This window comes from Hirsutella rhossiliensis, assembly GCF_020360975.1.
Source record: "Hirsutella rhossiliensis strain HR02 chromosome Unknown scaffold00005, whole genome shotgun sequence".
Lineage (NCBI taxonomy): Eukaryota > Fungi > Ascomycota > Sordariomycetes > Hypocreales > Ophiocordycipitaceae > Hirsutella > Hirsutella rhossiliensis.
In genome coordinates, this window is record NW_025408671.1 from 5,171,042 (window position 1) to 5,195,616 (window position 24,575).

Consider the following 24,575-nt stretch of genomic DNA (forward strand, 5'->3'; position numbering starts at 1 on the left):
CCAACAAGATTTAATAAGAGACTTGTTGGATTCGATAGCCGTGTCTGCTGTTCAAGCACAGCCGCTTCGAAGTCTTCCTCGGGTCATCACCAGCCATATCGGCTGGACGCCTCCTTGCGGTTGCTCTTGCCCTTGGCGAAGCTGTCCTCGAGCGCCTCGCGCTGGTTGTGCACGTTCTGGACGAGCTGCCGCAGGCTGTGTTTGCCGCCCTGCAGCGCGCGCACGGGCTGGTGGATTTGCTGTTCGCCCGCCGCGCGAACCGTCTCGTTGTGCTGGTACTCCTGGTCCGTGTTGAAGTTGATGACATGCTTGGCAGCCCGGGGGCCGCCGTCGCGGCCAAAGAGCTGGCGCCGGGCGGCCGCCGAGAGCTGCAGGTCGTCCGCGATGCTGTCCAGGCTGTCGGGGCCGGGGCCAGTCGTTGCCAGCGGCGCACCGTGCTGCGTTTGAGCCGCATAGTGGGCATAGTCTTGGGGGGTAGGCTCTGGGGGAGGGCCGGCCTCAAAGAGAGGCTCGTAGGCCCCGCCTGGCGCTGGCCGTGTCGTTGCTGGCTCTTGCGGCTCCTCACTGTGCAGGGAGAAGAGAGAAACCTTTTTGGCGGGAGGGGGCGCCGAAGCCGAGGCCGCTTGCGTCTTGGCCGTTTCTTGAGTCGCCGCACTCGACGAGGGTGTCGTGGATTGGGCCCCGCCGACCCTGGCGCCCTTTTTCTTCTTGGCGGTCCTTGCGACAGAAAGCGGCCGAAACATCAAGGGCTTGCCGACCAGCTTGACCTCGTCTGCTGGCTTCTGCTCCTGCGACACCGACGTCTCGGCCGCTCGGCTCAGCGGCGCCTCGCTCACAGCCTCGGCAGCCGCCCCATCACCCCCGCCTCGCCCACCGTAGTAGCCCTCATTCTCATTCCCGCCACGCCTGAATCCCGGCTCCGCGCTCGTCTTGAGGGCGACGCCCGGCCGCCTCGCCTGGCCACCACCACCCGCCTTAGCCGCGTTCTTGGGCGCCGGCAGCATCGAGTTGAAGCCGGAAAAGACGGTCGCGCCGGAGGTGCGGGCTCGCTTGGCCGGGGGCTCGTCGGGCTTGGCGTCGCCGGTCGCCGGCAGTACCTGCTGCGGGAGGCTGACGGTGATTTTGCCTCTGTTGGAGCGGTCGACAACTTTCTGGAAGGCCTGCTTCTTGGGCGCTGCTGCTGCCGCCTTTGGAGCGGGGGCCGGCTTTGGGGGCGCTTCCGACTCGGAGGCTGAGGCATCGGACTCGGAGTAGTCGACGAGAACCATGGTAGCGACTTGTCTTTCGGGCGGAGCAGAAGGAGAAGCCGTGCTGGTGGTGGTTTGAGGTTGGGTCGGGAATGAGCCGATGTATCGGGAAAGTTGCTGCAGCTGCCTGTCAACAAAAGTCGGCCCGTGACAAAATGCGTCTCCACCGCCCGGCATTTCGGCCACTAGTGGTCGTGCTAGCGCATTGCTCGCTGCACTCCACTGTATTTCATGCTGTATCTCATGCTGCGTGTCCCCTAGAGACCCCTGGGGCGGGGCCGGATGCACTGCTGCAGTCACTGTGCCACCCTCGGACTGACGTGATGCAACCTCACACCCTCATCACCGTCGACATCGCAGCAAGCACCTTCATGTCCTCGCAACACACTGCCGCACCGCGAACCACGTCTAGCGCCCCTCGGCTGATGAACATGTAGACGGGCATTCGTGGCGACTGCTCTGCCAGCCCGTCTTTTCTCCAGCCGCCATCATGTCCGTCCTCCAGTTAGACGAGTAGGTGCACCACCTTGCAAAGACAAAGGCTGGGTTGCTGATATCGGCGCAGGCTCGTCTCGTACCAGCTCCGGACGAGATACCTCGACGAGATCGCCGACGGGGTTGGCGAGCGACTCATCACCGTCGACGAGAGCTTCCTCAACTCGGCCTCGTTCAAGGCCGCGGGCTGGCGGCCCGACACGTCGCACACCAAGCGCACGCACTCGCCGCCCATCCCCACCGCCATCGCCTCCGAGTACTTCCAGGCGCCGCGACACGTCGGCCTGACGCTCGAGGACGGCGACGACGACGGCGGCATGCTCACGGGCGGCGGCGCCGACACCATGGGCCCCGGCATGGCCACTAAGAGGCGCCGCCGCCGGGAGCAGATGGAGGAGGACGACAGCAGCGACCTCAGCGATGACAGCGAGGACGACAGCGAGCAGCGCGCCGCCCAGCAGATCAAGTTCTCCAAGATGCCCATCAGGCCGCGCGCCGGCTCCTCGCCCATCCAGGCCTCGCAGATGATGAAGCAGCAGACGTCGCCCCGCGAGCCGCGCCGCGGGTCCCAGTCGGCCCTCGAGACGGTCAGGGAGAGGCTGCGCCGCGACACCGTCACCAGCAGCGAGGTGTCGTCGGAGAACGAGCTCGACCTCCCTGCAGCCCACCGCCATCGAGAGGCGGCCCGCGCGGCGGCCAGGTCCGTCAAGCTGCAAGAAAAGATCAACGAAGAGCCGGCGCCCGGCATCCGGAGGGCCGGGACGACACTGCTTCCCGAGGAGGAGGAAGACGACGACGACTCGGACGAGGGATCGGACATTTCGGGGGATTACGTCGAGAGCATCGACTCGGCCTCGATCCTCAACGGCGTCGAGAATCAAATCAACGCTTCTCCCACGCAGCCGGTCGTCGGCACACCCCCGAGAAAGTTTACCAGACAGTCTACGATTCGCAAGTCGTATGCACCCACCAAGCCCATGGTCCTCGAGGCCCTGCCGCCGCCACGCCCGCTCAGCACCATCCGCCCGCTCAGCATCGCTCAGCCCCAGAGCCTGCTGTCGGCGGCGCTCAAGGCCAAACGGCACAAGTCGTCGGTGCCCTTTCAGAAGTTTGCCCACTTCAGCGGGCAGGGCACGCAGGGCGCCATCAACGTGCGCATCTACGCGCCCTCTTCCAAGACGCCCAACAAGCCGTTTGAGGTGCTCATCCGGCCGCGGGTGCACGACGGCCAGGGCGCCGAGCGCGTCGTCACCGTGGCCGACCTGATTGGCCTCAGCCTGTACCGGTTCAACGAGGAGAAGCGCGAGCCGCCGATCGCGCCGCAGAAGCGCAACATCAACTGGTGGACGCTGCGGATGGTGGAGGAGGGCGGCGAGGTCGACGACGACTTCCCCGCCTTTGAGAGGACCAAGCAACTGGCTGCCTTTACCACTGTCAACAACGCCGGTGCCAGGGGCGGCGGGAGGCTGCGGTCCAACTCGACCGTCTACGACGACTTTGCCCTGGTGCCGGCAACGGAGGAGGAGTTTGAGGAGAACAAGTCGCTGACGCCGCAGGAGGACGAGGGCGGCGAGGAAGAGGAGGAGCCGCAGCCTGGCGAGGGCCGAGACGATGGCGCCGTGCCCAAGCCGTCAATCCCGCCGGCGGTGACGACGATGAGCGAGGCCCGGCCGCGACTGAACCCCATTGTCACGACGACGTACCGGCCCAACATATCACTTGCCGACACGCCGCAGGCTCCGGTGGCGGTGCCCAACACGACGCGCGGCCAGCAGAAGCTGCTGCGGATCCACCTCATGTCGGCGGACACGGCGCCGGGCCAGATGGTGACGCTGGACGTGCTGACGGACACGTACCTGGCCGAGGTGCTGGACCTGGTGTGCCGTAAGAGGCAGCTGGACAAGGGCAACCACGTGCTGAAGCTGCCGGGGTCCGGGGCGGTGGTGATGATTGACCGGCCGGTGTCGTCGATCGGCAACGTGTCGGACCTGGAGCTGTACCGGCGGCGGTTCGCGACGGACGGGCCGATGAGCATGACGGGGTCGCCGAGCAGCGCGTCACCCAAGATGATGGCGCTGGGCGAGGGGGGGCAGCAAGGGGCGGCAACGGCGGCGGCGGCGGCGGCAGCGCGTCGGGGCCTGGGCCGAAGGGGCGTCGGGGCCGGGCTGCACCCGCTGGCGCGCGAGGCGGGCAAGCAGGACGAGGTGGGCAACGCGAACCTCAAGCGGTACACGGTGTGGCGCAAGCAGCCGATGCGGCTGGTGGGCATGAGCGAGCGGTCGCTGGTGATTGACGGCGAGTACATTCACATCTCGCCGGCGTCAGGGGGCAAGGGGGTGCACGAGGGCAAGTCGACGACGGTGCACTTTAGCAACGTGATTGGGTGCAAGGTGCCGCGGAAGCACCCTGCCAACGTCAAGGTGCGTCTCTCTCTCTCTCTCTCTCTCTCTCTCTCTCTCTCTCTTTCTCTCTCTCTCTCTCCCCCCTCTCTGGTGTGGCCTCGAGTCTTGATGCTGACGGCGTCGGATAGCTCGTCATCTACAAGGCGACGGAGACGAAGCGGTACGACTTTGAGGCCCGGAGCGCCGACGAGGCGGCCGAGATTGTGGCCGAGTTGACCAAGGGCTTCTCGCCGTACCGCGATGTGTACTGATGGATCGACTGTGGAGGCATCCGTGAGCACCCGAGAGGACGAGTTGTGCGGGCTTTGTGGTGCAGATGCTGGCAGGCTGGTGTTTCGTGTCGTGGACGTGGCTGACATCGGGTGCGGGCTGTATCGGTATGGAATATCTACTTCCAGTAGGGGGTCTACTCTTACGATTGTCGAGGTCGGTCTGTCAAGTATGTAGGTAGACGGGTAGACTCGGAACCCATATCTGCCCTACATAGGCAGTATGTGTAAATGGATACCAACTAGTTCTTGGATTAGGTCTGGAAGGCATCAGTCAGCAGCTGAAGCTGGGGTTGACACTGAACGCTGTGCGTATTAGCCAGGGCGGATGCTATTCATCAACACACATTTACTACAGCCTTTGTTGGGCTCAACCACCTGATCCTCGAACTATTGATGGCCCTACTAGGCAGGCCGGAGAAGCTCGTTCCAATAGAAGACAAGCACAACCCGTTGGGAGCAGCAATGGGGATGTAACTCGACTCTCTCATGGATACAAGGGAGGCGCAGAAGGTCCTATCTAATTACCAACTTCGAGGTCATACTTTTATATCCCTTGCAACAAGTATGAGATGGAGTGAAAAGCCACTGATGAATGGCCTGCGCATGACGAGTCACGCTTTCTTTTGCCCTCCTCGGCACCATGATTCGCGCTTTGTCGACGCAGCTTGCGCGGCTTTCGGCCCCGCGTTGCAACACGCGTACGAGATTTGCTCTTTTTCGTGGTGCTTCGAGGTTCTCGGCGCTCTGCTTGGTAGACAGAGTCGGGCGTCTTCGTGTGACGCTGGCCAACGACTCCACCGGGCCTCTCCTGCTGCCGCATAATGCCCGGCACCCCCGGAGAACGTCGACGGAGAAAACCAAGCATCGTAGGGCGGCGAGGCGCTCCACCATGGCCGCCGCCCTCGGGCGATTCACGGCTTGAACCCGCACCTCCACTCAGCCCGATGGGGTTTCCGATGGACAAGTCTGATACCGTGGGTTGCCAGGGCTGCTCCGCGCACCTTCAAGCCACACGTCTTGACCACGCGTGTAACCCGAGGCCAGATCCTGAAGCCGACGATGAGGCAGCCTCCGCATGTCTCTCCGCAGGCGTCGCGACGAAAGAGCCTGACAAAGTGGCCCGCGAGTCGTGGCCTCGCACGGCCCACGCGTGCGTCGCCCATGATCAGGGAAAGGTTAGCGACGTTGCTGTCGCCAGCACGACCGCGCCGCGTGAAGCTTCCCCCCTGGGGAATCTTGCCGGTCGTGATGACTGGGGCATGGCTCATTATCACCCACCAGTCCGCTCGCTCGATACCAAGGATGCCGACTTTCTTGCTTAACCCCGTTGACAATGCTCGGCCCTCTCCACCGCTCTTCACGCCTCTTCTACCTGAGCACCGCGGCTTTGCGCACTTTGTTGGTTCTTCATTTCTCAACCTTTCCAGAGCGGCAGGACGGCCATCCTGTGCGCGCGTTTGGCGAGGGCAAACTGCCCGCTCTATCCAAGCCGACATCGTGCCATGGGCCGCGACGCCTTCTCCTATCCGACAGCCCTGACGACGAGCTTCGCTATGGCCATCCAGACCAAGGTGCGACGAGCCCTTGCATGCTGCAGAGGCACCACGGCTCTTGCTAACCCGCCGCGCAGTGTATCCCTCTCCGTTTATAGGCTCCCAGTGAGAACTTGGCATCGACGAGTGTGGATGACGGCCGATGGACGATACGGCCGTTATGGATTCGGAGAGGATACCGATGGCTACAACCGCACCAAGGTCGACTGAAACCAGGTCGACTGGGCGCATGCAGCATCTTTGCCCGGAGCGAAACGTCAAGCGATTCCCCATCCACTCGCCTCCGGCAAAAATCTTGGGCGGCAGGAAATTTGCGCTCAAGAATGCAAACGCATCGGACGCGACGGCGGGCCCCCTTGACGAGTTTTCAGGGACCAGTCCTTCTCGAAGGACAGCCACTGTCATTCGCGGCTTTTCCAGCTTCGCCTTTAAGCCAGAAGACTTGTGGAACCTCCGCTCTCTCATTGTCGAGACGGCACTTCACTCTGGCGGGGAATATGCCGTCTTCTTGCTCGTGCATATACAAGACCCAGCGGCGAACGTCTTCGACTCCGAAAAGAGGTACGATGCGGCGTTCAAGGCTGCCAACATTGCGCCAGAGTTTCGGTCCATGAGGATACTGTGAAGCGATCAGTTGTTGGAGTCGTGGTACGATGCAGTCAATGAACATCAGTAAGCTTCCAGTTTAATCCTGATCAATTTGAAGAGCCCATCGGAAACTAACACAAGCCTTGCTCAGGACCTTGCTCCAAGTGTTCCAGCCTCTGCAGCTCTTTGCACTGTATCATCCGGGGTTCGACCACTATTGGCAGGTAGAGCTCGACCAGCGCTTTCTTGGCCAGGCCGGGAAATATCTCGACGTAGTATCGGCGTTTGCGTGGCACGAGCCGCGAAAGCAGGCCCCAGAACGAGCGACATACCCGCTCAACGTCGACGAGTATGGCACCTACGACAAATTTCTGTCCCGAGTGGACAGGGCAAATCGGGGTCAGTCGAGAGCCTGGGGCCCCGTGCGCATCCCCGGAGTCTACCACCGGGGCCGAGACCGCCAGTAAACAGACCCGAAGACGATGCCTTTAGCTGGGGCGTCGGTGAATACGCAGATGTCATCGTCAGCAGCTTTTGCGGCAACATCTTGCAATCGGAATGGGTATTCCGCGACTTCATCCTCGGCTTCCGCTTCTGGCACAGTACACCCCGCTGGTGGTGCCCGCCGGCCGTCATGCGTAGCAGTCGGCAGCTACTCGCCACGATACACCAGGCCCAGATGGACAAGGGACTGGCTGTTTCCGGGGAGGCCTCATGTTCAAGCTATTCGTCATCGGTCACTTGGTATCCGCCCTCTTCGTTGTTGGGTGGCCAACCCACAACCTTGACGGGGCACCGGGAACCTCGACAGTGTAGCGCAACACCATGGAGCCTTTCTGGACAGTTGGTGGCAACCTGGTGCCCTCAGCGCTGTCCAGATTGTATTTGCGCTGCAGCAGATCAAGTCACCGCAAATCCTCTTCGCTACACGGCTGGCGCAATGCTTTACCGATGTTTTGGGCCAGCGATCTCTTGAGGCGTGCAGTACACTTGAAGGGCGTGGAACTGGCTCGCTGGCCTGAAGCCATCTGCACGCAAGACGTCAGATGGGGGTAACGCACGGACTGTCTGTCGTCAGCACAGAATTCAAGGCGAACTCGGCGACGGTGGTACGCGTACACGCATCCCTACCGACCGACCACCTCAAGCAGACGTTTGGCTTTCGAACGCGGTTCATCGCGGTAGACGCTTTAATATATGAAAATTCAAAGGCGGCATAGGGCGGAGCGAAATTGCACATTGTACCTACCAGGTACCCACGCAACTGTCCATGTACGTACCAGAGATTGACCCTTTGGGAAAGGGCCCGGCGGATATGTACTGTACAGTACAGTATTACTGCAACTCCGTACGCAATGACGCGACTAACGTGTGGCTCAGCAGCAAACGGAGTCGCGCGCCACAAAGGCGTAGTGGCGTCTTCCGTCAGCGCTCAGCTCTCATGGCAGCGGCAACGGCAGCTGCTTCCTGTTTCGACCTGGGCGAAGCTGAAAAGTCGGTGGGCCCCGGCACAGCTGCCCTGGAGTCAACCAAGTACCGGTACAGAGATGGGTTTGCAGATGGACGCAGGTGCCAAGCGTGGTCGCATTCCCCCATCCACCTTGGTGATGAGCAGCATTAACAGCATCTCAGTCCAAAAATAGAACCAGACATTGGCCGAGGAGCCTAAAAACCAGGCTGTAACAGCACACAGCCTTGGTTGCAACTGTCCAAGGCATGCAGAGCCGTGCAAAGTCGAATCACTCGCCCGACATGATGTCCGACTTGCTCGAGCATTCCGTCGCGCCAAGCTCTGGGCACTGGCAGCAGTTGGTCGGAGCAGCGTCATTGTGCTCCGTCCCCACTCGGCAGGCCCAACGGCGTGCTGTGATTGGCTTTCCTGGAGTGCACTCGGTTTATCCACGCTGATCATCCTCGCCCGCCAGTGCGTCACCCAGCAACCGTGGGTGCCCTTCTCTGTACAGTACTGTACCTATGTACATTGATTCAGCGTGGAGAGGCCCAAACTAATATTCCTTGCCTCTCCACGCCGCAGACGACAGCGTTGCGCGTCCATGCAAACAGGGAGGCAGCCCACCGACATGTACACCGACATGTACCGGTACCTGTCTCGTCTCGCACGCACACCACTAGCTGCGGACTGCGCCGCCTGCATGGTGGGGCCTTTGGGGATTACGGAGCCCAAGCAAACAAGGTATGCATAGAGTACCTTCGTACTGTACAGCACCTGCGAGGCGATCCGGCCAACCGAGCTCGTCTTCGCTTCTTCAGCGTCCGTTCTGGTCCCCGCGAGCATCCATCACCATTATCTATCAAAGCATTCCCACACCTCTCTAATCCAACCCGCTCAAGAACAATTCGTCAACATGAAGTTCTCCAACCTCGCTGTTGTCGCCTTGGCCGCGGCTGTCCAGGTATGAATCCCTCTCCTCTGCCTGCATCCGTGCCCCCTCACTCTGCCTTCTCTGTCCTCCACTCCATAACCCTCGCCTCGTCGCAAACCGGCATGCAAACTGACCTCATGTGCAGGCCACCCCCGAGCCCCAGCAAGACATCATCAACCAAGTGAGCACCTTTGTCGATGGTGCCGTCTCGCGCGCCGAGACGTTTGTCAACGGCGCTGCCTCTACCGTCGCCAACGCCTACTCGGACGGCCGCTCCGCCGGCACCAAGCTCGTCGGTGACGCCTCCAGCTTCGTCGCCACCCGCACCGCCCAGCTCGGCTCCGACATTGCCCGCGCCAGCAGTGAGGCCCTCGCCAAGGCCTCGAGCATCAGCCAGCGCCTTGCCACCGAGACCGACGTCTCGGTCCGCAGCAGCATCAGCGCAGAGCTCAGCAAGGTTACCGAGAGCGTCGCGAGGGCCACTAGCAGCGTCGCCAGCCGCGCCACCGACAGCCCCGGAGCCGGTGCACACGGTCCCGGGCCCACGGCCGCCGTCGCCATGGGTGCCCTCATGGGTGGCGCGGCCATGTTTGCCAACTTTTAGACATGCCTGCACGGAGGACTCCAACCAACTCGACCAACCAGGTGCCATGGTCAGGTTGGGTTGGGAATGAAGTGGCGAGGCCTAGCAAGAACCATATGTGACGGATGGCAAAGGAATGGATAATACCCATGGTTCTTCACGAGGCCAGCAGCCATGTCGGAATCATTGTTGCATTGATATGTGAGTTTCCACCAAAGAGAGTGTGAAACGAAGTTATGGAAGTACTGCTATGGGAATGGCGTTAGGTATGGTTTGATGGCGTCAATTGAAAGCAACTTCAGCACGCACGCGAATACTCGGCCATGTCGTCTCTATCCGCTCCTGTTGTGAAACCTCGCAAGTCTTAAGACGTTTTGATTGATTCAAGGAAAGGGTATCTTATCATATATAGGCACAATAGCCCGAACTCCAATTACCTTGGCCGTGATGTCATCTCGGAAGCGAGCCGTCCCTGCAGACGGGTTGTTATCGTGTCTGCCCCCAGAGTCGGTCGATGATTTGGAACATGGCCGTCACATCCCTCATGACGTCGCTGTCCACCACGCCGCCAAGGCGCTGTTGGATCTTGTCCGGGTGCCAGCGGACGCGCTCCTCCTTGAGCTGGGCGGCAAAGGCCCGCTCCCCGACTGCCTGGAGGTTGAAGCCCTGGACGAAAAACGTCCGGACATCCTCCTCCGTGATGTCCTTGCGCCGCCCCCCTTTGACCGGCCACGGCAGCTTGGCCAGTTGGCCATCCCACGCCGCCCAGCCGTCGGCGTAGTCTGCCCAGAGGCCATCCCATTCCTTGCGCAGCTTGCGTGCCTCGCCGCGGCGCAGGCTCAGCTCTACGTCGTCCTGGAGCTTGCGGCTGCGGCGCGCGTGCTCGTCCTGCTCGCGGCGCCTGTCCTGCCGCTGGCGCTCCCTGCGCTTGCGCTGCTCCTCGCGGCGGGCATTTTCCTCGAGGAGCCCAGCGTGCGTCTTCTCAAACATTTTTTGTCGCACGTAGGCCGCGTACTCGTCGTCGGTCATACGCTCCAACTCGCCCTGGGGGCCGACCTTTTCGTTGGGGTAGACGTGGATGGGCTGGCCGTAGACGTGCTCCCAGTACGAGGCTGCCTCGTCGTCGGCCATGGCGTCGAAGAGGGACTCGCGAAAAGCCGTTTCCGGATCGAGCGGTGGCGGGCCGGGGATCTCGGGGGAGTCGCCTCGGGACGCAGATCTGTGCCGTCGGCCATGGCGGTGGCCATGGCGACGATGGTGGCTGCCTGACTCGTGGGACGAGGTAGCTTCGTTCAGGTCCTCATCCCGGTCCGGGCGGCGGGTTCGGGAGCGATGTCGTCGCCTAGAAGTCTTGAGCTTGAGGCGCGACGATCTCGGACGCAGCGGGTTCTCATCGTGATCCTCGGGCTGCTTGGGTTCCGTTGGGGGTGACCTTGGGGTGACCTTGGGCCGCTCGCGCTCAGAGTCCGCGGTGTGTCTGCTGGTCGTATGACGTGACCCGGCAGGCGGCGTCGGATTGATAGATGAGAGAACATGGTGCCTGTTTGGGGATGAGAGTAAGTAGCTCATGTCGCGACCTTCATCCTCCGAGGATCCGGCGGTGAGGAAGGGACAACAAGGCCAAGCACAAGGGTTTGAAGAGGCCCCGGGGGGTGATTCGCAGAGCAACGGTCGTTACAGAGTGTGGCTGCCTGCCAGCAGGAGGGTGGGCGCACATGCGTTGGAGAAGAGACCCTCGATGGGCGGCAGTGACGAGGCTGAAGTTGGAGGGCGAATTTTTAGCAGGGCATCTCAGCACGAAGGCGGAGTGTACTTGTATATTCTGCAAGTACCCGCTCTCTGTGCAAGTGCCAGGCGGTACTCAACTTTGGCCTGTGCAAGGTCCTTGTTAGAAGGAGAAGAGTGTAAGTAGAGGTACTTTCCAAATGATGTACTATCTAACCGCTTCTTATGTAGAGCTACGGAGCACCCATTAAAGGCCTGAAGCCAGTCGGAAACGAATCGATAAGGCATCAGGAGGCGCGGTACCTTGCATCAGGTACCTCACCTTACCCTTTTTTGTCCACGTTGTGCAAAAGCTTGGATCGCTTCGGCGAACCTCCTCCATCCCGTCCGGCCTCTCAAATCTCCCTGCTGCAGGAGAACCAACCTCCCCTCTCCATCGGGAGCCGTGTAACAGACAGACAGCAACTACTCCGCCCGAGCGCTACTGGAGCGGCCATGTCGTGCGAATAGTCGAGCCGGCAACGCAATTGCTCTCCCGCGCCAGTCGTTGCTGGCCTCGGCCTCGCAGCCATCATGGCTGGCATCTTTCTGCTCCTGTCGTTATGCGTCAGTCTTGATCCCCAGACCGATTCTGACATTGCGCACGGAGCTTGCTTGGCTGACAGTTGTCTACAGGTGGTCATGGCATTGGCGTACGAACAATCGCATCGAGACCGCCGATGCAGCGCGCTGACTATTTTCCTCACAGCTCGTTCCTTGCCGGAGCCTTGCCGCTGTCCATGACGCTGTCGCATTCGCAGCTACGTCTCATCTCGAGCATCGGCGTCGGAGTCCTCGTAGGGACTTCCCTCATCGTCATCATACCAGAGGGCATCCAAGCGGCCGTTACGCCGGCTTCGTCGTCCCACGCCCATCGCGCACGGAGTCTTGCGCAAAGGGCGCCGTGGAAACTAGCGATCGAGGAGCGATATGAGCCCACCTTGGCTCCCGCAGCGAGCATCGATCTACGACGAGACATGGTGGGCGATGAGCTCGAGCATGAGCACGCCCTCTCGAATATTATCATTTCTCGAGCTGCGTCCGAGTCTACGGAATTGACGCAGGACACGCGCGACTCCGACTCATCCGCAAATGCGCCGGGGGGCTCCCGAGCGAGACGGGGACAAGCACGGCGAGCAAGGCCACGCAGAGATTCCGGCGTTTGAAGTTGGCTTCTCCATGGTTCTGGGATTCGTCCTCATGTTCCTCATTGACAGGCTGCCCAGGCACGCGACGGAGACTTTCCAATCCGGGCCCCAGACGACGCACATGAGCCTCGACAGTCTAGGGGTGGACGGGGCCCTGGCTGACGACGAGGCCGACGGGTTCCTCGGCTCCCTGACGCCGACGCCCCGGCGGGCTCGCAGCCTGGCGACTACCATTGGCTTGGTGATTCACGCGGCGGCTGACGGCATTGCCATGGGCGCATCGTCGGCAACGTCCAACATGAAGCTCGGGCTCATCATCTTTATTGCCATCATGATCCACAAGGCCCCGGCCGCCTTTGGCCTGACATCGGTGCTTCTCCGACAGGGACTGTCGAAGCGGGCGGCCAGAGGCCATCTGATTGTCTTCAGCATGGCCGCTCCGGTGGGCGCGCTGGCGACGTGGCTCTTGATCAAGCTGCTCGGTGGCGATGACCTCGGGGATGCCCAGGGGCAGTGGTGGACGGGCATGTTGCTGCTTTTCTCGGGCGGCACCTTTTTGTGAGTCCAAGGGTTGGTCTCTGCTGTACTGGCATGTGTATGCTAACGATGCACAAGATATGTCGCCATGCATGCCATGGAAGAGGACGGGACATCGCACAGCCACGACCACGGCTCAGGAGCCAACGGGTACGTCGAGGGGGCCTCGGCCAACCAGCGGAAACCAAGGGTCCCCAGATGCGCGACACGCTTGCCACGGTGGCGGGCATGTTTCTGCCTCTGCTCACACAGTTTGGTCATCATCATTGATGGTCCTTTACGCGATGAGGGGGAGGGGGATGGATTTTTGACATGCTGGCATGGTATCTAGCATGGGGGATGCATGGCGAGGCCGTTGCTCGAATCTCGACGGCGGCACCTACGATAACGGTGGCCCTGCGTAGGGTGTTTCGGCTGGAGGACGACTCTTGAGCAAAATACCACTGGTTCACCGCGGGTACCTGGATGATCCAGTACATTGGTCATGGGCCCTTGCTGCCTGGCCATGCGCCGTCGTTGCTCGCTGGTGGACAAAGGCCGGTGCAGAGGTCGGGTGTTTCAAGTCGGGGCCCATGCGCCCTCGTCTCGGGCTCACCGGACTGAGCGTTTGTGGCGCCCATTACTCGTGCCCCGACGGTCTGCCGCTTCGACTGCATTCAGGCGGCGCCTGACTTGGTCGACGGATGATGGAAGGGTGAGTGGTAGGTACGTATTCCGGGCTTGTGCAAAGAGGCGCGGATACAAAGCGCGAAACGGCCATTTATCGTCCTGTGCTTGGTCAGTCAGTGCCCGCCCGCACCCGCCGGTACGCCCGAAATAGAAACGGCAACGGCGGTACGTAACTATGCTCACTGTCTCGTACAGAGCACGAGAGCCAAAGTATCGCCCATGCGTCGCACAGTCCGTCGTCAGCTGCACGTCGTGCTACATGTAAAGCCCAGAGGGTGCTGCGGTCCGAAGAAAGAGGTGGGGGGAAAGAAGCGTGGTGTCTCCAGACAAGCCGAGCCAGCTGGCAAAGGGAGTTGAGACGTAAGACATGTGGGAGCCGGCGGCGGCGGATGACGGGGCTCGTGAGACGAGGGGCGTGATGGACGAGAACTGAACCCATTGTCAGCCCAGCTGCTGTCAGGCGCATCCGGGTGCAGCGCCACCTGCGGCCGAGGGTGCTTTGCTGGAGCCTTGTTATACGGGGACGGTGCAGGCGGACTGACGGACAGCAGAGAGACTGACACGTCTCGAGAATCGTCGGCCATCTCCCATGACCTGGTCTACGCCGGCATGCTTGCTCCCGCCGTCCAACCGCCGCCTGCTGCAAATACAGTCCAGAATATAATTACACACATACCTGCTTGGCAGCATGGCGGCGATCCGTGCTCAGCCAATCCTCCGATGCCGAGCACTTGGCAGCTCGTACGAGGTCAGTCTCGACGTACATTCAGGGTACTGATCTGCCCACGGGCCAGGTAAGTACCTACCTACCTTACTGTACTCTGTGCAAGTGATAATACTGTAGTACCGATTTGCTGTCGAGCATGACGCGAGAAGAGGGCGCCGACCTTGATCGCATCTCGCTCGACAGCAGCCGCCCGGCTCCTCCCCCGGCCCCTCCCCCGGCCCCTATCTTTGGCCAAATGGTGCCTGGCCCAAGTCTCCTTGCCGGATGTGGAATCGAAAGAAGCAAAGAGTTGGGTACTGTAATTTGCCGGCTTCTGCAGCCCAAGATGCAACGTCTGGACGGATGATGCATGAGGGTGCGTCTACAGCACCAGGTGCTCTCACCGGCCGGGCGCCGCGGATGCTGGGTACTTGTGGTGCCGCTGCAGCTTGGCGACATGTCTGTGTATTCTGCGTTGTTGACGGATATTTTATCACATCCACTTCCAGGTCAATAGACATGGTTCAGGCATCGAGTGGAAGGCAGCTATCGCACTGTACGCGCACTCGTGCGGTGGAGATTCTGCCCGGCAGCCACACTGTGCGCGTACCCAGTCTACTAATCACACCCACGACGGACGACACTCTCAATTCCGAACTGACGTTCTGGGACACCAATCGACGCCAATTTGACTGCTAATTGCTAGGAAATCTTGGAGGTTGGAAAGACCCATCTCTGCTGCACGGTAGCACGCGCCTGCTGCCAAAGAGTCCCCGCCATATCCGTGTGCCCAGCGTGTCGGCCGGTTCTGCGGTAAATACAGTGCCTTGACCGCAACCTTGACACTGTCCCGCCGGCGGAGAGGTTGCATGCAGATGCACGGCGGGAACGGCAGCCGCCGCCGCCAGCTGTTCAGAGCCGCCCAGCCGCTGCGCTGCCCGCTGGCACGGGCCATTTTTCCTTCTTCTTTGCCGCCATGGTGCTAACGCCGCCGCGCTGTTTGCTCTTCTGCGAGCCAAAACCCCAATAAATAAACGGAATTGCTTGCTTTTGTGCCGATGCCGGCCGAGAGTCATGTCTACCGCCATCTTCAGTGCGCTTAGCAGTGCTTTTTGGCCTGCCGTAAATCCATGACTTGAAGACAGCCAGCCGGTGCGGCACGTACTGTACCGGCACATGTACAGTGCACGCCCCCTTCTGAACAGGCGGCAGGTACATACTCCGCACTGCGAGCACGGGACGCCAAGAGGCCCCGCACGCTGCTGTCTCTCCCCGTGAGATTTGATGCACTGCTAAAACCCGCTGTCCGCTGTGCTGCACAACCCACTGCACTCCCCCGGGCCGTCACTCGTCAGTGCTCTTCAGAGCCTAAATAGCCCATTCCTCCCGTGGACCCATCCACCCACACCGGTACCGCGCCCAGCCCCCAGCCCCCAGCCCCAGAGCCCCTGCTGCTCCTCCACTCCTCCTCGCCTTCTCTCACCTTTGCTCGCTCAACTCACGCTCACTCGCTTCCCATCATCTCAACCGACGATCGATTGATCGCATCTTGGCTGCGCGCGCCTCCTCCTCCTCGGCTCCTCCTCCCCGCCTTCTCATTCATCCCCTCCCCCATCCACATCCTCACCTGCTCCTCGCGCCGTCTTGCTCGCCAGCCTAGCGAACGGGGCTTTCTCTACAAAGTACGGGGCCTTTGCCGCGCAAAGTCAAACCTTGCCCCCATCCCTTCACTCTCTCTTCGTACATCGCCGTCAATCGCTGGCCCACCCGTCGTCCACTTCGCGCCCGGGCTCACCGTTTGCCAGGGGAACAGAACAAGAAAAGGGTGCTTCAAGCTTGTGCCGTTTTCATCCTCTGCCCCCCCTCCCTGGCCCCCCACGCGGCGTCTGCTCTCACTTTAGGGCCGTCTCCTGATCTTGCCCGCCCCATGCCACTTGCGGCTACAGGTATGCCTTTCCGTTAGCGCCTCGTCCCCCCCCCCCTCCCTCTCCATCCATGACCGTCTACGTCTTGCTCGCTTGCCTTCCGGCCCGAAGACACCACATGCAAGCCTCCCTCAATACCAACCAGCGTCCAAATACTCTGCCTCCCTGCATCGCTCCTCAAGTCGTGGGCGCGTTCTGCCGCGCCCCTGTACAAGAGCTGACGTGACCCGCTCTGGGCTCGCTTTAGGCGCTGCTGACGTCGGCGCCCGGTTCGCTCTCCAAGTCATCGACGACGGCTCCCCAAGCATCGTGCACTCGCCGCCGCCATTCCCGACTGCCTCGCCCGTCGCTGCGACACATCATCGACGTCGAGAGGCCAGGTCATGGCCGGCTACGAGCGACCCATGAGCTTCTCCCAGAGGAGAGGTAGCCTCCTCAGCGACGAGCTCGCCCTCAACACCAACAACTCGGCCATGAGCCAGCGCTTGGAGAAGCTGCCCCAGCAGCGCCAACTGCGGGGGCCCCCAACCCCAAGCATGCCCACGCCTGCCGCCGACTACGACCAGCAGCTGACGGGTTCTCCGCCGCCGCCCCCCACGCCCGCCGCTTCCCCCGGTCCTGCACATTGCCAGCCCGACTGGAGCGACGCCGCCGACGACGAAGACTTCTTCCTTTCCAAGGTCCGCCAGCACTTTAAGGGCTGCTCGGGGCCGCAGCGGACACGGATATTAGCAGACCTCCTCAACCTCTGCACCAGCCCGCAGCTGAGTTTCGTCCATCAATTTGTCAGCCCGCTCTTGAAGAAGGATCCCTTTACTAGCTTGCCCGACGAGCTATGCCTGAGGGTGAGAAGCCCCCTACCTCTCCGCATACCTTTGGCGTCACCGTCTAATCCAGTGCCTAGATTTTGTCCTTTGTCGACGACCCCAAAGTCCTGGCTCGCGCGTCACAGGTCTCCAAGCGGTGGCGGGATCTCCTTGGCGACGACATGACATGGAAGAACCTCTGCGTCAAGCACGACTACGGCCGTCGGCTATCAGAAGTCAACTCACTATCGCCTATCCTGATGAAATCTAACGCCTTGACTCCCTGCAACATGGACACGGAGATGACGGTCAGCAACAGCTTTCCCGGCTCCCACCCCCCATTTTCCAGCCACCCGTCAGGGTCCCGTAGCTTTGACGGCACGACCGAGAGGCCGAAGCTGCGAACCTACAAGTCTCACTTCAAGCAACGCTATCTGGTGGAGGCGGCATGGCGCTCGCGCGGAACTAGCGTGCACAGAAACATCACGCAAGAGGGCGGCGTCGTCACCAGCCTGCATCTAACTCCCAAGTACATCATCGTGGCCCTGGATAACGCCAAGATCCACGTCTTCGACACCGAGGGCGACTCCCAGCGCATCCTCCAAGGCCACGTGATGGGGGTCTGGGCCATGGTCCCGTGGGAAGACACCATGGTCAGCGGCGGCTGTGACCGCGACGTGCGTGTGTGGGATCTCAAGACGGGGTAGGTTGATGACCTTGGCCATGGCAAGGTTCACCGGGAAGCTTATGCGTGCATAGAGCCTGTTTGCATACCCTCCGCGGGCACACCTCGACGGTCCGATGCCTCAAAATGGCAGATGCAAACACCGCCATCTCCGGATCGCGAGACACCACCCTCCGAATCTGGGACATCCGAACGGGACTCTGCAGAAACGTGCTCGTCGGGCACCAGTCAAGTGTTCGATGCCTGGAGATCAAGGGGGACATTGTCGTTTCCGGGAGCTACGACACCTTTGCTCGGGTATGGAGCATCTCGGAGGGTCGCTGTCTGCAGACATTGCAAGGCCATTTCAGCCAGATCTACGCCATCGCCTTCGACGGCAAAAGAGTGGTAACGGGCAGCTTGGATACGAATGTGCGGGTGTGGGATCCTACGACTGGGTAAGCCGTCTCGTGACGTCCTTTCTGCCTCTCCGGGTCTTATCTGATACCAAGTTTACTGACAATCATCGCAGGGAGTGCCTGGCCATTCTCCAGGGCCACACGTCCCTCGTCGGTCAGTTGCAGATGCGGGGAGACACTCTGGTGACTGGAGGATCCGACGGGTCTGTCCGAGTCTGGTCGCTGGAGAGGATGTGCCCGATTCACCGGCTTGCCGCTCATGACAACAGTGTCACCAGCCTGCAGTTTGACGATACTCGTGTCGTCAGCGGCGGTAGCGACGGTCGGGTCAAGATTTGGGATTTGAAGACTGGGCACCTCGTGCGCGAGCTGATTGCCCAGGGCGAGGCGGTGTGGCGAGTGGCGTTTGAAGAGGAAAAGTGCGTCGCGCTGGCTCTGAGACACGGTCGGACCGTGATGGAGGTGAGTAGTGCCAGGCTGCAGCGCCGCAGACTCTATGACTAACGCGTTGCAGGTCTGGTCTTTTTCTCCGCCAGAAGAAAAGCAGTATGAGCGCCCACTCTCGCTTCAGCAGCGCGTCCTCGAAGATGATCCCGAACGACCGTCGAGCGCCAGGCTGGAATATCGGGCAGGCAAGGCACCATTCGCCTGCCCCAGCCAAGACACGGCAGCGCAAGACGTCGACATGCAGGATGCCGGCCCCTCGACGGCTCCGTTGCAGGGCGGCAACAAGACATTCTTCCTTCCATGATGACTAGACGGCATTTCGCTGCCGGCTTCCCAGACTGCTGGGCCGGCTATACATTGCCGGAAGCGGAACACAGCCTCTCATATGACTCCACAACGGGCCGAGCCTACGCTGTCGGCGCGGACGACTCGTTTACTTTGGTATTATGTATTTTCGCGCGCTTCAGGCTATAGAACGCGAAGGGGATCTGCGGACAGCATGTTAACGGCGTTGCGACTTTATTGGGGCGAGCATAGCAGGACGGGAATATTGCATCACCTACCATCGACAAAGACATGGGAGAGGGCGGGACGTGGAGGCATGAGGGTTTCAAGGGGAGCTCGAAGCTCGAGGCGAGCCAGGCGTTGCGCCGAGGGGCTGACAAGGAAGGCCAGATTATCGGTAGGAATAATACCTACCAAAGATATGGGAGGGATAGTTTATTCAATCAAGATGACGCTTGGGACCCGACTTAAGTTGTCTTACCAAGACAGTTGGTTGCCTGCCCAGTGGAGAGCTACCCCATGTCGCGTCACGTGAACATGCGCTAGTCCTGCTCTGACGCTAGCGCCATCCAACACGGAGCTCAACGCTCAACACCGCGAAATCTCGGAGCCCGTGTCCATCGAGAAGAGCAACCGTAATTCCTCGCCGTCAGCCTTCCCGACTCAATCGACCCGAGGCGCCCTCAGCCCCCGCCATGTTCTCCCGAGCTCTCAGAGTCCCTCGAGCGGTGCCGCTATGTGCCCGCCCGGGTGCCGCTCACCGCCCGGTCTGTCACCACGGACGCCGCCTCTTCGTCCCTGAGCCACTCCGTCCCCAAGGTGAGCTGTCGTCGGCCTGTGGTTTGGCTCGTTGCCATGACTGCGTAAAGAATGCTTGGCGATTTCGGCCTTCCCTTCTAATGCCTTCTTGCGCAGGCCGAGGATGAGCCTTTCCAGGTCAACCTAAGCGACGAGAGCTTCGAAACATACGAGCTGGATCCGCCACCCTACAGTATCGCCACCACCAAGCAAGACCTCAGGAAGATGTACTACGACATGGTCTGCATCAGGTACGCAGCCAGTGGCTTCCAGCTTACAGAGACTGTAGCTGGACGAGCGTCGGCTGATAATCGCGCAGGCAGATGGAAATGGCGGCCGACCGCTTGTACAAGGAGAAGAAGATCCGTGGCTTCTGCCACTATCGACCGGCCAGGAGGCCGTGGCCGTAGGCATTGAGCATGCCATCACCAAACAGGACGACCTCATCACTGCCTACCGATGCCACGGTTTCGCCCTGATGCGAGGCGGCACCGTCCGGTCCATCATCGGAGAGCTGCTAGGCCGACGCGAGGGCATTGCTTACGGCAAGGGCGGCTCCATGCACATGTTTTCCAAGGGCTTCTACGGCGGAAATGGCATTGTCGGTGCTCAGGTCCCCGTCGGCGCTGGCCTGGCGTTTGCGCACAAGTACAACGACAGCAAGACGGCAACCATTATCCTGTACGGTGACGGCGCCAGCAACCAGGGCCAGGTCTTTGAGGCCTTCAACATGGCCAAGCTATGGAACCTGCCTGCGCTGTTCGGCTGCGAGAGTGAGTTTGCCCCCACTACCTTGGATCGACGGCCGAAGGAACCATGTGGACACTGACTGGCAAACATTGCAGACAACAAGTACGGCATGGGCACCTCGGCTGCCCGCTCCTCGGCCCTGACCGACTACTACAAGCGCGGGCAGTACATTCCGGTCTCAAGGTTAACGGCATGGACGTTTTGGCTGTCAAGGCGGCTGTCAAGTACGGCAAGGAGGACTGCGTCGGGCAAGGCCCTCTGGTCCTGGGTACGTCACCTACCGCTACGGCGGTCACTCCATGTCCGACCCGGCACCACGTACCGCACGCGCGAGGAGATTCAGCGCATGCGCTCCACCAACGACCCCATTGCCGGGTTGAAGCAGAAGATCCTGGACTGGGAGGTGACGAGCGAGGACGAGCTCAAGAAGATTGACAAGGAGGCGCGCAACCACGTCAACGAGGAGGTTGCGGCCGCCGAGGCCATGGCCGTGCCGGAGCCGAAGCCGTCGATTCTGTTCGAGGACATCTACGTCCGCGGCACCGAGCCGCAATTCATCCGTGGGCGCACCCCGGACGAGAACTTCTACTTTTCTCAGTAGGCGCGCACCTGTAATGACTTATTCAAGCTTCTGCCTTTGTACTATAAACCTGATAGAGGGCGGCCAATCAATCCCAGATATTTCCTTTGCTCTGCTTCTCCCGCTTTGCGATGCGCGCAATCCGAGCGATGTCCGAGTGCCGGACCGGGTCACGTGATAAACGCGCCGTGACCTGATCCCTGTCACGAAGCCAATTAACGCGAACCTTCTGCCTAGAGCCAAGGCGCGTCATGTTCAGGTCGCCAGCCAGTTTCGCGTGCGTCCACAGCTCTCGTCGTCCCGTCCTCACGCTGGCCTCGCAACGATTTTGCTGCAGTCTGCTCCGCCTCACAGCACTTCGGCCCCCATCCCAAAGACTGTGTATCATGGCGCCAAAGCAGGCGACTCTGGGGTACGTCAAGCCCAGGCAAGCCACGTTAGGGTGCGTGGCAAGGCAGAGAGGCTGCCTTGGGCACTGTCGCAACTCCTGTGCATTTGCTGACCGGCGCTTTGCGGCTTGGCAGAAAGTTCTTTGGAGCCAAAGGGGCCGCGCCCCAGCAGCAGACCAAGTTGACCTTTGCCACCAAGACGAGGCAGAACGAGGCAGCGAATGGACATGGCGAGGCAGGTGTGAGCACCAAGGGGAACTCAGACTCGGAGAAGGGTAGGTTCTTCAGCTGCGACTCCTCACCATGAATTGCAGGCCGGCTGACGCGGAGGCTAGATGGCAAGAAGCGAGCACGACTGGCCGACCAGGACACCACGAAGAATGAAGTCGACGAGGAAGACGACGGGCCGGTGGTCAAGCGCGCAAGAAGAAGCCGGAATCGGGTTAAGCCTGAGGAAGAGGAAGACGGTGTTGGGGAGGAAGGGGTCAACATGGAAGAACAGCCTCCAGCTGTCAAAAGGGAGAGTTCAGCCAGTCCAAAACCGAGAAGGGGTCGCCGGGCCAAGCCAGAAAACGTCGTTGACGACGGTCTAAAAGAAGAATCGACAGCCGAGTCCGCGTCGGAAGCAGAGGAAGATGCCGAGGCGGACGAGGAAAAGGCCGAGGTTTCTGCTGCCAAGGCACGAGAAAAGGCCCAGACTCGGCTCAAAACCAAGAGCGAGCACCCCTTCCCCGACTGGAATCCCGGGGCTCCAGTGCCGTACGCCGCGCTTTGCCAGACATTCTCTCTCATTGAGATGACGACGAAACGATTGGTGATCATGGAGCATTGCGCGCTGTTCCTGCGGCAGGTCATGCGGCTCACCCCCGACGACTTGTTGCCCACGGTCCTCCTCATGGTCAACAAGCTCGCGCCCGACTACGCTGGCATCGAGCTTGGCATTGGCGAGTCCTTGATCATGAAGGCCATTGGCGAGACGACGGGACGCAGCCTTCCGGTCATCAAGGCGGATCAAAAGGATATTGGTGACCTGGGGCTGGTCGCAGTCAAGAGCAGGTCCACGCAGCCCACCATGTTCAAGCCGAAGCCGTTGACGGTCCGAGGCGTTCACCAAGGCTTGATGGGTATTGCGACGGTGACTGGCAGCGGTGCGCAAAGTCGCAAAGTCGACGGCATCAAGAAGCTATTGTCAGCGGCCGATTCTTGCGCCACCGGCAAGGTCGACATCACCAAGGACAAGGGCGGGCCGAGCGAGGCCAAGTTCATCATCCGGTTTCTCGAGGGCAAGCTCCGGCTTGGACTCGCCGAGAGACCGTACTGGTGTCTCTAGCCCAGGCGATTGTCTGTCACGAAGCCGATCAAAAGGACAAGGTGCCGACCACGACGGAGCTAGAAAACGGCGAGTCAATCCTCAAGACCGTCTACAGGTGAGTTGGTGTCATTGATACTTTGAGGGAGTAGTCGGCTGACGGATTGTAGCGAGCTACCGAGCTACGATGCCATCATCCCTGCCGTGCTTGAACACGGCATCAAGAATCTGAGGGACAGCTGTAAGCTCCGGCCCGGCGTGCCCCTGAAGCCCATGTTGGCCAAGCCAACCAAGGCCATCACCGAGGTCTTAGATCGGTTCGAAGGGCAGCAATTCACCTGCGAATACAAATACGACGGCGAGCGCGCTCAGATTCACTACGTGGCCAAAGATGCGCCGCAGGAGCTGAGCCGAGCGACGGCGAGTGCGAGCAGGGAGGCGGCAAGCGGGGTGGCTAGCATCTTTTCGCGAAACTCGGAGGATCTGTCCAAAAAGTACCCCGATATTCTCGCCAAGCTCCATTCCTGGGTCAAGCAAGACACGATGAGCTTTGTGCTCGACTGCGAGACGGTGGCATGGGACGTGGACGAGAAGAAGGTGCTCCCCTTTCAGCAGCTGATGACGCGGAAGCGCAAGGACGTCAAGGTGGAGGATGTCAAGGTCAAAGTGTGCGTGTTTGCCTTTGACCTGCTTTACCTGAACGGACAGCCCGTGGTGGAGAAGCCGCTTCGGGAGCGGAGAGAGCTGCTCCGAGAAGCGTTTACGCCCGTGGAGAGAGTTTGGCTTCGCCACGTTCATGAACGGCCAGGAGCTGGATGAGATCCAAGACTTTCTCGACGAAAGCGTCAAGGCTTCGTGCGAGGGGCTGATGGTCAAGATGCTGGACGGCACCGAGAGCGGATACGAGCCCAGCAAGCGCAGTCGAAACTGGCTCAAGGTAGGGCGGGCTGCTCCCATCCGGCTTTGGAGCGTGGGCTGACATGTTGATCAACAGGTCAAGAAGGACTATCTGTCAGGCATCGGCGACTCGCTCGACCTCGTTGTGCTGGGGCGTACCACGGCAGGCAAGCGGACATCGGTGTACGGGGCCTTTTTATTGGCATGCTACAACCCGGCGACGGAGACGTACGAAACAGTGTGCAACATCGGCACGGGCTTCTCGGAGCAGGTGCTCGAGGAGCTGCACGCACAGCTGTCGGCCATCACAATCGACCGGGCCAAACCGTTCTACTCGCACTCGGGGGGCGGGCAGCACCAGCCCGATGTGTGGCTGGAGCCGCGGTACGTGTGGGAGGTGAAGACGGCGGACCTGACGCTCAGCCCGCGGTACAAGGCGGGCTGCAAGGAGGGCGTGGACCCGGCGGGCGGCAAGGGCATCAGCCTGCGGTTCCCGCGCTTCGTCAAGGTGCGCGACGACAAGAAGCCCGACGAGGCGACGAGCAGCCGGCAGGTGGCCGACATGTACCGGAAGCAGGAGAGCGTGACCAAGAGCAAGGGGCCGGCGGTGGACGATGACTTTGAGTACTAGCGAATTACTACGTGTCGCGTGTTGCATGACTCGGAGTCGTGTCGCGACGTGGGCGGGTGCATGAGGGGATCGCTTCGACGCTGGGTCAACGGCACGAGGATACGGGGCACGAAGTGGTTGGATGTTTTACGTATCCACGACGCGGAATAGATGTTTGCTCGGCCTTGTCGATGCTGCTGTGCTGAAGTTGAGACAGCTCTTTTCCTCTTCGCGCCCCGCCAGCCCCCGCGCGCCACGCCAATGTGAAAAACGGGGCCTGAGTCATCTTCCCAACTTACCTCCTACTCGCCCGTCCGGCAAACGCCAATTTTTCGCGGGCCTTGCAGA

General features: G+C 60.8%; 8 protein-coding genes across 8 annotated transcripts; 6 read left to right on the plus strand and 2 right to left on the minus strand.

Annotated features, from left to right (window-relative positions):
• Positions 1 to 86: 86 nt before the first annotated feature.
• HRG_06099 (mitotic checkpoint regulator, MAD2B-interacting domain-containing protein) lies at positions 87 to 1,268 on the minus strand (the record flags this gene model as incomplete). Its single annotated transcript, XM_044864570.1, has 2 exons — positions 87 to 788; positions 837 to 1,268. The coding sequence occupies 2 exons, from the start codon at positions 1,266 to 1,268 to the stop codon at positions 87 to 89; spliced, it is 1,134 nt and encodes a 377-aa protein (XP_044721102.1).
• Positions 1,269 to 1,737: 469 nt separating this feature from the next.
• Positions 1,738 to 4,395, plus strand: HRG_06100 (SAPK-interacting protein 1 (Sin1), middle CRIM domain-containing protein; the record flags this gene model as incomplete). The annotated part of the gene is made up of 5 exons (XM_044864571.1): positions 1,738 to 1,760; positions 1,813 to 2,442; positions 2,497 to 3,247; positions 3,299 to 4,162; positions 4,273 to 4,395. 5 exons carry the CDS (start codon positions 1,738 to 1,740, stop codon positions 4,393 to 4,395), a joined length of 2,391 nt encoding a protein of 796 aa, XP_044721103.1.
• A 1,354-nt stretch (positions 4,396 to 5,749) lies between these two features.
• On the plus strand, positions 5,750 to 7,024 carry HRG_06101 (biotin synthase-like protein; the record flags this gene model as incomplete). The annotated part of the gene is made up of 5 exons (XM_044864572.1): positions 5,750 to 5,987; positions 6,047 to 6,074; positions 6,186 to 6,530; positions 6,597 to 6,641; positions 6,709 to 7,024. The coding sequence occupies 5 exons, from the start codon at positions 5,750 to 5,752 to the stop codon at positions 7,022 to 7,024; spliced, it is 972 nt and encodes a 323-aa protein (XP_044721104.1).
• A 1,899-nt stretch (positions 7,025 to 8,923) lies between these two features.
• Positions 8,924 to 9,545, plus strand: HRG_06102 (uncharacterized protein; the record flags this gene model as incomplete). The annotated part of the gene is made up of 2 exons (XM_044864573.1): positions 8,924 to 8,971; positions 9,087 to 9,545. 2 exons carry the CDS (start codon positions 8,924 to 8,926, stop codon positions 9,543 to 9,545), a joined length of 507 nt encoding a protein of 168 aa, XP_044721105.1.
• A 465-nt stretch (positions 9,546 to 10,010) lies between these two features.
• Positions 10,011 to 11,093, minus strand: HRG_06103 (uncharacterized protein; the record flags this gene model as incomplete). Its single annotated transcript, XM_044864574.1, has 1 exon — positions 10,011 to 11,093. The coding sequence occupies one exon, from the start codon at positions 11,091 to 11,093 to the stop codon at positions 10,011 to 10,013; it is 1,083 nt and encodes a 360-aa protein (XP_044721106.1).
• A 729-nt stretch (positions 11,094 to 11,822) lies between these two features.
• On the plus strand, positions 11,823 to 13,377 carry HRG_06104 (ZIP zinc transporter domain-containing protein; the record flags this gene model as incomplete). The annotated part of the gene is made up of 6 exons (XM_044864575.1): positions 11,823 to 11,855; positions 11,925 to 11,941; positions 11,998 to 12,268; positions 12,417 to 12,994; positions 13,052 to 13,123; positions 13,305 to 13,377. The coding sequence occupies 6 exons, from the start codon at positions 11,823 to 11,825 to the stop codon at positions 13,375 to 13,377; spliced, it is 1,044 nt and encodes a 347-aa protein (XP_044721107.1).
• A 3,279-nt stretch (positions 13,378 to 16,656) lies between these two features.
• HRG_06105 (WD domain, g-beta repeat domain-containing protein) lies at positions 16,657 to 18,913 on the plus strand (the record flags this gene model as incomplete). The annotated part of the gene is made up of 6 exons (XM_044864576.1): positions 16,657 to 17,118; positions 17,178 to 17,387; positions 17,469 to 17,782; positions 17,839 to 18,201; positions 18,276 to 18,624; positions 18,677 to 18,913. 6 exons carry the CDS (start codon positions 16,657 to 16,659, stop codon positions 18,911 to 18,913), a joined length of 1,935 nt encoding a protein of 644 aa, XP_044721108.1.
• Positions 18,914 to 19,185: 272 nt separating this feature from the next.
• Positions 19,186 to 24,248, plus strand: HRG_06106 (dehydrogenase e1 component domain-containing protein; the record flags this gene model as incomplete). Its single annotated transcript, XM_044864577.1, has 15 exons — positions 19,186 to 19,291; positions 19,458 to 19,529; positions 19,610 to 19,713; positions 19,810 to 19,943; positions 20,012 to 20,058; positions 20,103 to 20,465; positions 20,538 to 21,039; positions 21,260 to 21,299; positions 21,424 to 21,464; positions 21,547 to 21,686; positions 21,747 to 22,559; positions 22,742 to 22,838; positions 22,891 to 23,388; positions 23,444 to 23,657; positions 23,715 to 24,248. The coding sequence occupies 15 exons, from the start codon at positions 19,186 to 19,188 to the stop codon at positions 24,246 to 24,248; spliced, it is 3,705 nt and encodes a 1,234-aa protein (XP_044721109.1).
• Positions 24,249 to 24,575: the final 327 nt, after the last annotated feature.